The sequence below is a fragment of the Magnolia sinica genome, chromosome 6 (genome assembly GCF_029962835.1).
Source record: "Magnolia sinica isolate HGM2019 chromosome 6, MsV1, whole genome shotgun sequence".
Taxonomy (NCBI): Eukaryota; Viridiplantae; Streptophyta; class Magnoliopsida; order Magnoliales; family Magnoliaceae; genus Magnolia; species Magnolia sinica.
Genome location: NC_080578.1, coordinates 102,747,363 through 102,759,514, shown reverse-complemented (window position 1 = coordinate 102,759,514; position 12,152 = coordinate 102,747,363). Strand labels below are relative to the sequence as shown.

General features: G+C 41.2%; 1 protein-coding gene across 8 annotated transcripts in view; it reads right to left on the bottom strand.

Moving 5' to 3' along the window:
• LOC131249344 (folate transporter 1, chloroplastic) overlaps positions 1–10,660 on the bottom strand; it is a 34,504-nt gene extending 23,844 nt beyond the window's left edge. For 3 of the 8 annotated variants that reach the window (XM_058250033.1, XM_058250034.1, XM_058250035.1), the window contains exons 1-4: positions 10,355–10,641; positions 8,251–8,327; positions 6,571–6,647; positions 2,686–2,779 (exon numbers count right to left, since the gene is read on the bottom strand). In XM_058250033.1, coding sequence (XP_058106016.1) covers positions 2,686–2,779; positions 6,571–6,647; positions 8,251–8,327; positions 10,355–10,472 — 366 coding nt within the window. In that variant the 5' untranslated portion in view covers positions 10,473–10,641. Of the gene's footprint in view, positions 1–2,685; positions 2,780–6,570; positions 6,648–8,250; positions 8,328–10,354 lie in introns of all 8 variants that reach the window. The other 5 variants (XM_058250036.1, XM_058250037.1, XM_058250031.1 and 2 more) reach the window with 5 other exon arrangements.
• Between the last annotated feature and the right edge of the window lie 1,492 nt (positions 10,661–12,152).

The window sequence follows — 12,152 nt, the reverse complement described above, 5'->3', positions numbered from 1 at the left end:
CAAGTGGGGGATATTCTTCAGCTGGAAGAGATTCATTGGAGGCATATTTCCAGGGAAAAATGGATCAAGGATAGTGACAAGAATACGGCTTATTTTCATAAGGTAGCAAATGTGACAAGGTGGACAAATTTCATCCAGTCCATTCGCAGGGGAATGTGGTCTTATTGTGGAAGGAGGAGACCAATGATTGTATTGTCAACTTCTTCTGCCCGATGCTAGCTGAAGAGTTCCCTTGCAGACCCATTTTAGGGAGTGCGGACTTTGCTGCCTTGTCAACCGAGCAGGCATTGGAATTGGAGGCTCCCTTCTTGGAGGCAAAGTTGAGGTTGCTATCATCAAGGTTGAAGGTGATCAGGCGCCCAGGCCTGATGGATTCTCTATGGAATTTTATCAGAGGTGCTGGAAGTTTCTCAAGGGTGATTTGATGGCGCTCTTTGAAGAGTTTCATAGAAGGGCTGAGATCAGTAAATCAGTTGCGGCTTCCTTCATAGTTTTGATTCGAAGAAGAGGTTGAAGGTGTAGAGGATTTCAGAGGCCCATTAGTCTTACAGGGAGCATTTATAAAATCATGGTGAGAGTTCTGGCTGCCAGATTGAAGAAGTTAGCTAAAAGATTATGTCACCATCCTAGTGTGCATTTGCGTTGGATCGATCTAGAGGATGGCCTGTTTGTCGCAAACTAGCTGGTCAATGAGTGCATCAAAAGTGGTTGGAAGGTGTGAAGATGAATCGATATGTCTTGGCCCCATGAGAGAGTAGAAAGTTCCCACATCTCAAAAACAGGAACCCAATCTTCCTCCAGAGGATGATCCTAACGAAGATCAGAAACCATGAGCAAGGTGCCCTCAAAAGTTACTTTATGATGTTTGGCACTGACTTTCAGGGCAGAGTCGCAGTGGTTTCAGTTTCCAAAATAAGGTGATTACAAAGAAAGGCATTGGTCAAGGTTGATGTTCAAGTTCCATCATAGCTCTGGTTTGTAGCCACACACTAAAAGATAGAGTGTAATACGAAGTGGGGTCTGATTAAAGATGCACCAGTCCAACATGGTGATTTGCATGATCCATTTCCAGTGGCACAAAGATGAGAGTACTACGGTCACAAGGTTTGACAGTCTAGCTTTCAACTCCAGGTTGATCTCTTCCCAATTGGGAGGGACCGATGTAGCCCACAGCAGGTGTAGTCCACACAATTGAGAAGTCCAAGTCTTAGTAACGTAGGGGCATTTTTACACCGGGCTCAAGTGGGGTCGCCTATGGGATGCGGGGACACACTCAGGGTGGGTGACCCATGTGATTTGGAGCCCACGGGGGAGGTCTCATGTTCAAGACTCCTCACCAGGCGTGATTAATGCAGGGGCATTTCATACCGGGCTTGAGTGGGATAGCCCATGAGATGCAGGGACACACCTAGGTGGGCAGCCCATGTGATTTGGGGCCCACAAGGGGGGTTCGGCCGAGGTCCTAACCCATGAGATGTGGGGCCTGGGCTATGAGATAAAAGGATTAATTCGTCATACTCTAACAGTTCGAGCTTTTAGAGCAGGTGGTTAATTGTCCTGCATTAAATTGGTATCAAAGCGGGAAGTCTCGTGTTCGAGACTCCTCACCGAGGGTGATTAATGCAGGGGCATTTTCACACCGGGCTCGAGTGGGGTTGCCTGTGGCCGTGGGATGCGGGGACACACTCGAGGTGGGTGACCCATGTGATTTGGGGCTCATGGGGGAGGTCTCGTGTTCGAGACTCCTCACCGAAAGTGATTAATGCGCATTTCACACCGGGCTCAAGTGGGGTAGCCTGTGGGATGCGGGGACACCTTCGGGATGGGCGGCCCATATGATTTAGGGAAGGTCATCAAAGGAGTATTATCCCCCAAATAGGACCGGTTTGGTAGTGTGCATGTATGTGATTGATTGAAAGCTTAAATGTTAACCCCTCTCCTAAGAATATGAACAAATTGTATTTATATTGAAAGAAGTTCTCTTCCTTTATGTTGAACATCAATGTGGTACTAACTACAAACACCAAAATGGGGTTGGCTTTCGTATTTGATCTCTCCCTTCTCTTTCCATTTCCATTTAACATTTTTTCCACATTTTCCATGCATGGTTGAGTTGGAGGGCCATTGCTAGGATTAACCACTTAAATATAGAATGAGATGTCTACATCAACTTTAGACATCATGAGAAACAAGTGGACCTTAAAGATCTGCTGTCTAGAACCACTGGAAGGGTTAGGCCATGAGATAGTAAATGCTTTAAATATAGCCAGTTCATGCTACAGTAACTGCATTTTGTTGACGATCATCTTGTAGTATTGAACTTACCAATGTATTTTGCATCCCTAAAAACTCCATGTAATATGACTAACAGCTGGCGACAGCCCTGAACAAAATTTTAGAGAATGAGATTTCTTAGATCAAAGACTTCAGTTGCCTCACTTCCTACAACTGTTGAAGTTAGTCCATTTATTTTATTAGAGTTATTACGTACCTGAGGGCATATCATGTCATCTAATCTCAATAGCATCGGCGAGTTCCCAGTTCCATAGCCTATAAATATCTTGCACAAAGTAGGTTCTCTGTGGCAGTGTTCAATTCATTCTTGTCGCCCGTGTTCAATTAAACAGGGAGATTTTGGGAAATCTTCCAATTCATTCTTTGGGTTGTGCCAGATAAATAACTTACCAAAGCACCTGCTTCAGCAGCAGAAAGAAGATGAAGGCCAGGACTCAACTGCTTCCCACTCCCTTCAGAGTACCTATGCTTGGCTCTACTATAGCTACAAATTAAAAAAGAAAAAAGAAAGTTCAGATTATGAGTAAAGTTTAGTTAGAGGCTAAAGAGGGTAATTTTAACCAATGATTAAATGTATAGGGTGATAACTTATTTCTGCAATTACTATTGCTTAGCATCGATCTAGAGTTTAGACAAAAGCAAAGCAAAGAACAGCATAAAACAATAAAAAGAACCAACATGTGAATGATAGAAATGCGCAATGCCAAGAAAGAACAAACATGCGTAACAGAAAGCAGTAGCAATAAGTAGCATAAAGCAACATGATTATACAAGTCTAGTGGAATCTAAAAATAACCAAATTATAACAACTAGTAAGCCAAAGATGGAACAAGCCAAAGCGTCAATATATATATATATATATAAAACCAAACAAACAAACAATCAAATGTGCTTTGATCTTGCCAAATGTGTCTTCTCTGTCTCAGCAATAAAGAATTGATGGACCATCTTCTCATTCATTGCCCCATCTCCTGGGTGATCTGGTCGGGGATCCTGAGTTTGGCCAATGTTTCCTAGATTTTGCCAGGTTCGATGGAGCTTCCATTCAGGTGTTGGCACGCTTGTCGAGGTAGGCATTGGGCTCTCAGGAGATGGAGGGTGGCCCTCTTGGCAATCTTTTGGTCCATATGAGGTGAAAGAAATGGTCATTGTTTCCACAACAAAAGCATCTTTGTTGGGGTTTTTAATCAGGTTGTCATGTATTTAAAGGGCTGTATGCCCTGAGGGCTGCTTTGTTTTATGGGTTGGTGCGGCCTTTGGGCTGGTTTTGGGTTTCTTTTTCTGTCCTTGTTTCTTTTTTCTTTTCTTGTGTTTCTTTTCTCTTTGGCCCTTTGACCCTAATAATATTCATCATCTTTCAAAAAAACAAGTCCACCAACAATTCTTCATTTTTCACTTGTTGATTCACTTATCTTTAAGATGAGACGCTTCACTAACACTAAGCCAAGAAATTCAGAAATGATTTTTTATTCCTTATTGATTCAAAAAGGTGATTTAGAACTTGTAAATCTGGGAAGGGATTGACAAGTAATCGAAAAGATTCTTTTTTTTTTCCCGATAAGAATTAGTTTTAGGGTGAAAGTCTAATCCTTCATCACATGAAATGATGAAAAAATGTTCCAACGAGTTAAAATAATCAATTGATGACTAATCACTTCTCACAAAGAGGATAGAAGCAATATAAAACAGCCTTGATATTATATCTTCAACAGTAATCATCCCAAGCAAATCTAACTGCTTCCTCTCCAACCTCCCATCACGTAATCAGTGTCATGGTTGTCAGCACTCTCCTCTACGTACGATACACATAACCCTCCTTAGTTGGTCTGAATTGTTCAATTCCTCCTCATCTCAGCCATTCCTTGTTAGGTGTGCAATAGTTCTTTTCAGCTTTTCTGGTGTCTCAGCATGAAGTTGCACAACACATGAACATCTAGAAGGTGAAGTCATCACCTCAAATAAAGACTCACAACCCACCACTAGCTAGTGTTTTCTAGCTTGTTGAAGCAAATTGAATCAAAGGAAGTACCTATCCTGAAGTCTCTAATCTCTGATGGGGACATCAGGGGACCTACTCGGGTGTACCAAAGATGGAGACGACCACCCCACATCAGCGCAGTTTTCTTTGTGGATGGGAGACGAGTTCCAGATGAGGCCCGCCAGGCCATTTTGAAGACCCCACATGCATTGGACGTGCATCAAGAAGACCCCACCTTGGGATGATGCATGTGGGCTGCTTAGGAGATCATTTTAATCATAGAATTTCTATTTCATGTCAATTCGACCGTCGGATTTTGTAAATCAAGCCATCGGGCCACCATATCTTTTAGATCTGAGCCCCTTGGACTCTGATATTGCTTTCTCTATGTTTTTTGTTATTGTTAGGAGTTATTTGATGGTTGAGATTGATAATATATGTTTTAGTTTTCTTATTTTGGATGATAGACCACTTTACTTAAGTGAGTGCCATTTAATTCTGAATTTTTTATTATAAAAGCACATGTGGGGGGTTGAGTTCCAACCCTAGTGGAGATTTGAGAAGGAAAAAGAAAAGAAAAAAAAAAAAGCTCTCTTGTATGAAAGAATTTTCCTCATTGTTTTCTAGGTTTTTTTTAATTTTAAAAAAAAAAAAAAAAAAAAAACCCTTCCTATTAAATAGTGGAAGGGTAGAAACTTGATTGGTGGTGGATTCCCAAAGGTACATCTTTCCTCTTTCTCTTCTTCGAAAGCTATTCTTATTCTCTTGTCATCCTCTTCTCTCTTCCATTACAACCTTCTAAACCCTAGATCTTCAATTTCCTATTTTCCTTAATTTCTAAAAACCATAATTCCAAAATTCTCAATTCCCAGGAACCCTAATTCTCCATATTTCAGATTTTTCCCTTCCTAACCCTAATCATAAAACCTACAAATCCGTCCATTGAGTGTGGAACGTGCCTATGCTAAATTGGAAGTTCTATCCTTCCATCGGTCCCAGTTTTAATTGATATATGTGATTTCTTAGCACGCAGGCATGTGATTTAGGTTAAATAAGATTTTATTTCTTATTATTTACTCTTAATTACTAGGTAGGTTAGCATTTTTTGTTAATTGAATTACTTTATGGACTCTTTCATAATCTCCACGTTGCATGCTAACATTAAATCATGTGTCCTGCATCAACCAATTTGGTATGCAAATCAAAACATTGACCCTTCCCGGAAGGAATTCAAGAGATTAAATTTCAAAATGAGTCCCAAAATTCAAATAAAGAAAACAAAAAACAATTGGGAGGGCTCACAAGTCATTACTGGAAGGAAAAAAAAAAAACACGAAAGAGAGAAGAAGAAGAAGAAGAACATGATGACTAACCTATAATTGAGGTCTCCACAAAGTTTGTAACACCACCTATGGGGGCTGAGCAATGACGCCTGCCTAGTGTCAGAAATTCACTGAACTTTGTGACCTGACGACACAGGAACTGACGACCCATGCCCATGGAATGGCTACCATAACTATAACAGTCCTAAGCTACTGAAATTCCTTGTCAGGTGAGTTCTGATATGCTTCCTTACCTTACCTCAAACTCTCCCTTAACGTTGATGATATTGGACAAACCTTGGTCGCACGAACTTGCAATCAAGGATCCTCTCCCATACCAAAGGTTTATTTCAGATACATATTCTCACTCCTTGGCTAATATATCCAGGAACAGGTGCTTCTCCAACATTTCAGATACACTTGCTAATATCCAGAAACAGGTGCTTCTCCACTCCCACACCCAAATCTGCTCCTGTTTCCCCCCATGCTTTCTGCAACTAGGGACAAACAATAAAGACCCATTTGAATGGCATTCTAAAACCATTTACTAGCAAGTCATTCCAAAAAGTTGCCCTTCATGGTATTTGTAGACTTCTCAAGTCTATCAAGGGAACTCTAGAGTATCTAGGTGGATCCTAGAATACTCCTGAATCTACAAGATTACAATCTAAAGTCCGTATAGCATATTTATAGAATATCAAGGATGCCAAAATCCACTTAAATATACAAAAGAATTCCACCATCAACAAATCATCACTTATCATCTACAAAATCACAAGATGACCAAAATGAGCTCATTTCTTGTCACAATTTCTACCATAGAGAACAACAATAAATGAAGAATTTACAACACAAAGTAGACATAATGCAAACCCCAAGAAATAAGGAAAAAGGCAATACTTAAAAGAAGAAATACAAACCCCAAGAAATAGTTGAACCAAGAACTGCATACATAAGGGAAAAGGCAAAACTTACAAGAAGAAATACAAACCCCAAGAAATAGTTGAACCAAGAACTGCAGGATAGAAACCAGAATAAAGCCCTCTCAAACCCTGCCATGTACATTATACCATTAGTCCAACATCTATCAATTTGATTGGTGAGCTGCATGAATTATTAAATAATTTACTATCAATTTGCCTCAGAAGGCATGCACATTAGGCACAACTATCAAGATGACAAAATATTTTCGTCAACCAACACTATGGCCCTAGGTTTAGGACCAAGCAATTATGGAACAACACAACAGTTGTGTCGTTTACAAGCTCACAGAATTACTTTTCAAAGCCCAAGATCGTTTGATTCTTACATAAATTGCAATTTGCAAAAGACTAGAAAAAAGCAATCAGGGTGCAGTGTTGTAACAAGAATCTGAGAGATCTTGAAGGATCGAACAAATTGACACTGAGGTGGAGACGGCCTCGTGTGACACCATGATGATGTCATTAGTGAGCCCAAACATGGCTGTCGAAGGAAAAAAATAATAATTATTATTTGTTAGTTCAGGTGACCGTACGAGTTTGATTAGAAATTTGTTCTGTTTTTTTCTTCAGTTAGTTTGTTATATTTTGTTTATATTGGAAGTTGTTGGGAAGTTCGTGATTGGTTAGAGCTTGTTCTAGGAGTTATTTTGGAGCGAGGATTTGGAAGCTTTACTGTAGTTGAAGTTCTACAACAATCAAGTAGAATAGGTTTTTGAAATTTTTTTTTATTTTTTTTTATTTTTTTAAGGCAACAAATAGTAAATGCATTAAAAGGAAAAGAAGATACAAAGGAAGGAAAGGAAAAAGAAAAAACGCAAAACAAGAAAAGAGAAGGGGAAACTGCTGAGATAGCAGAAACCCCTACCACCCTAAGAAGCTAAAATCGAAATTAGACAGATCCCTGACATTAGCAGCCCATTCAATGACCATCTTCTTAGCCCTAGCCCCCACAGAAGTAACAGAGGAAGACTTATCATTAAAGCATCTATCGTTTCTTTCAGTCCAAATGGCCAACCACATGGCGAGGATAAACATGTGCCAAACAATAGATTTGAGCTTCCCCAACTTAGGCCCATGCCAAGCCGCAAGGAGGTTTTTGAAAATTTTAGCTTTGCAACAAGTTGAATTGGACATGTTTAAGTAATAGAAAGTTGAGTTTAAAGTTGTTTTTTTGTGGTTAGAAATACGAGTCATTATATTTTTATTTTGTTTTATTTTTGTTGAACATGAGAGAGGAGGAGAAAAATTATGATGCTTTGACAGTGTACCGAGATCAACACGTATGCACACAAAATTGCACATGTTGGCATGCATGCACCTCAGTCAAACTATCATAATTGTGGGCCCCACTACAGATAGGTCATAAGCCAATAAATCAAACTAAACAGATGATCTTTGCTCTCTAATAATGAACATGAAATGAATAATTCGCATAAAAAACTGACAGCCCAAATGTCCACCAATTAAAAGAAAATTTCGTCAAACTAGTCTGACTTCTGAGCTATGTCCCACCTACAAGGGGCCCCATGATTTGAATGGGTGTCAATCTAGCTACATTCGTGTACCAAGGCTTTGTGCATGCAGGGTATCATCACATGCTGCCAACTATAAATAATCCCTCAAACCCTAAGACCACTGAATGAAGAATCGGAACTGGATAAGAGTGAGTTACCTCAGTACGTGCTATCATGAATATCGCATGCCCTGTGTTCTTATAGGAAGGAAGAGTAGAGATGCGCCCATCTTGGACTGTAAATCAATCACGAAAAAAAATGGAATTCATGAAATAAATAATGCACTACACTGGACTACAGAAATGGAAAAGGCTAGGGGCCGAAGAATACAGAAAACAGAACCTGAGAAACAGAAAACTATATAGAAACAACCGAGCAATGAGAAAGCTAAGACTTAAGCAATCATTCAACCCTATTCCCAAGTTATAGTGTCTCCTCCAACATACACGCCACATGCATTCAAATCGATCCAAACTGTCCAAATCAAAAGGGACCACTCTTAATTGAGAATAGCCTAGAGATCATGGTTAAATAATACTAACCATCCAATTGGTAGCTACCAGGTGGATGGTAGAAATTAAGGCAACCAGTGGTCAAAACTCAACAAGCAGGATCAGATGGTTGAGATCGTCTGATCAATATGAACTTGAGATGTGCTCCATTGACAATGGTAGCTGGCAAGTAGATGTGCTCTAATTGGTAGCTACAAAGTAGATGGTATAAAATAAAACGGTCAGCGGTCCAAACTCACTGATTGGGATCGGACGGTTGAGATCATTTGATCAATATGAATTTGAAAAGTGGACCACTGAACGGTAGCTATCAAGTAGATGTGTTCTAATTGGTAGCCAGCTGGTAGATGGTACAAAATAAAACAGCCAGCAGTCCAAATTCAACAGGCAGGAACATATGGTTGAGATCATTTGATCAATATTAATTTTAGATGTGCTCCGATGACAATTGTAGCTACCAAGTAGATGTGCTCCTCCAATTGGTAGATACAAATTAGATGGTACAAATTAAAACAGTCGGCAGTCCAAATTCAATGAGCGGAATCGAATGGTTGAGATCATTTCATCAATATGAACTTGAGATGTGCTCCACTGAAAATGGTCCCTACCAAGTAGATGATATGATACAAAACAATCAGCAGTCCAAATTCAATGAATGGAATCGGACGGCTGAGATCACCTGATCAATATGAATTTGAGATGTGCTCCACTAACAATGGTAGCTACCAACTGGAGCACATCAACTTGGTAGCCACCAAGGAGATTGATGCAACACGCCTGTCCTATCCCGCACATGCAAGGCTCGATTCCCTTTTTTAGATTGTTTCTAATTTCCTTCTTTTTTTTTCATATTCCTATGTTGGGAAATATATCTTTATAACAGGAAATAAGTATTATTAGGGGCTGTTTGGATGCCTGTAAATGGGTCAAGTTGTAAATGATTTACACTCTGCGTTTGGCTGGCCTTTTTGGCCTGTAAAGATTTACATCATTTACCCCTATCTCATTTACAGGCAAAAAGTTCGGATTTCCTTTACCGGCTCTCCATTTACAGCCTAAGGGCTATAAATGGAAAGATTGGCTCTCCATTTACAGGACTTAAATAATTTACAGGCTATCCAAACACAAACAATCATTTACCTGTAAATCATTTACAGCTTAAAGCCAAACAAGACAGGCTGTAAGTGTAAATCATTTACAACTTAAACCAGTAACGGCCATTAGAGTTTCATGTTTCAGAGTTTCTTATTTTACAGATCTTAGATAAGCAAGGAATTCTATTTTTTAGATTTCTTAGATTATGCTAGAGATTTCCTAAAGGGGAAAACCTTCTAAACATGCCTTATAAATAAGGCATAGGTCCTACGGAATAAGACACGGTTGAAAGATATTTTCTTTGAGCAAATTCTCTTGTTTCTCTACAGTGGAGTGGTGATCTCTAGTATAAGACCAGATGACTGTTGAGCTTGCTAAGGGTCATTGCATTTTTTTCTCATGTGTGATTCAAAGTTTCAATCTGGTACATTGAACTTCGGCGCAAGTAGTTTCTTCCTTGATCGAGTTGGATTATAGATGGTAGAAATTAAACAGTTAAGCTGTCCAAATTCAACAAGCGGGATCGGACGGTTAAGATCGTTTGATCAGTATGAATTTGAATTTGCTCCGTCTACGGGCGGGGCCACGGACGCCATGGATAGCCGTATGTGCATGCCACGTGTACGGTGGATGAGAAAGAAAAGAATAGACGGACCTTGAAATCTGGTACGGACAACGTCCAGGGGGTGGAGAGAAGCGACGGTGGCGAATCCGGCAATGGCGCCGGCGGCCGCATTCTCCCATTGCCACCGTCCTGATTCGAAAGACGGCATCGCACCGGAAATCTGACGTTTTCCGAGCGGGGAGGTGCACGGACGACCGAAGGCGCCTGGCTTCCGTGCGGGAGAAGATGATGCCGTTTTCTCTAGTTGCGTTTGAAGAGCACGGGAGTTGGGTTCCAGCTTCGCTTACCTTCGTGTAAAAAAAAAACCAGAGAGAAGGGCAGTAATTTGATACTCTGGCTGCGTATGAAACTTGATACGCAGGCAAATCGAAATGGATACGGATAGGGGCGTACCCGAACCGAGCTAGCTCGGTTAGCTCACTCGACTCGACTCGAAAAGGCTCAATTCAACTCGGTTCAAAGCTGAGTTTGAGATGAGTTGAGCTGATTATTTGAGCTCGAAAATGAGTTCAAGTCGAGTTCGAGTAGGCCCTAGCTCAACTCAACTGGTATCGAACCAATTCAGTGACTCAATTACTTTGCCATTGATGTTGTTCACCAAGTGTTTAATAAAATGACTCAATGAAGTGTGGTTGGTGGCAAGGAAGTTATGTACATGAAATAAATATTCTTTTTTTCTTGGTTTTCATGTTGCTTAAAAGGTATTTGATAAAATACCTGTAAAACCATAGCTTCTTCTCACATACAGAGAGATTTTGAAGGTGCAGTCCAGGTGTTTGTGGAAATGCCTCAATGGCGAACTCGGCTCGATATTGGCTCGAACTTGGCCTGAGTTGGCCAAGTTGCTAATTGAACCAAGCTAAGTTGGCCAACAGGCTTGAGGACCGAGCTGAGCCGAGCCGAGTTCGAGATGAGGTCAGCCAGTGTTCGAGCTTAGTCGAGCCAAGGCTAGCTCGACTCGGCTCAACTCGATGTACACCCCTAGCTATATAGTTGTTGTATTGATGTCAGCAAGTTCTGTGGGTCTGATCATGAGGAATGTGCTATGTCCATCTATTTGGCGAGCTTGTTTTAAGGCTTGAGATGTGTAAACACCCCACCCAGGCTAACATCTCGAGAAGGCTAAGACAGTCCAGAAACCATGCTCATGTCCTAAACCGAACCCTAATCCCAACTTAAACTTAACCCTAACCCAAAAGTCTCAAAAATCCCAAACCGAGACCCAAAACCTTAATCCAAACCATTCAATCCACACACAGCTCCCGCCTATACCTTATGCCCTGACTATAACCCTTTTACCCAAGCCTAAACCCCCTATCTGAGCCATAAAACCCTAAAAGGAGACTACTGATCGAACCAACACAGCAAACAAAGCCCGCACGCGCGAACCCGGCCCGAACGCAGTCCGGGCGGTAGTCTGACTGCCCCGGGCGATAGTCTGACAGCCACGGGCGGTAGTCTGACTACCTCCTGCGGTACTTCAAATGCCGCCGCTCGCGGCCCACGTGTGGACAGCTGTCCCAACGTCCAAAAGTCAACTTTCCCATAGATTTACCCCTCCCATATCCACTATTTACAGTTTTACCAGCCTCATGAACCAATGGAAGTGTGCCATGTGGTATCTCTCTCCCCTCCACCAACCACCACTTGTCACCTCACCTTTTGTAAGACCCGTGTCCTAGTCTGTACCGTTCCATTGGCTTCCATGGTCCTTCCGGTCAAATTCCAGCAACCTTCGCACCGTATCCGACGTTTGCGTACGATCCTAAGCCAGGTCCCGCACACCGACGTCGGCTCGATCCGAAACCTATGTCTTGGCGACCACGTC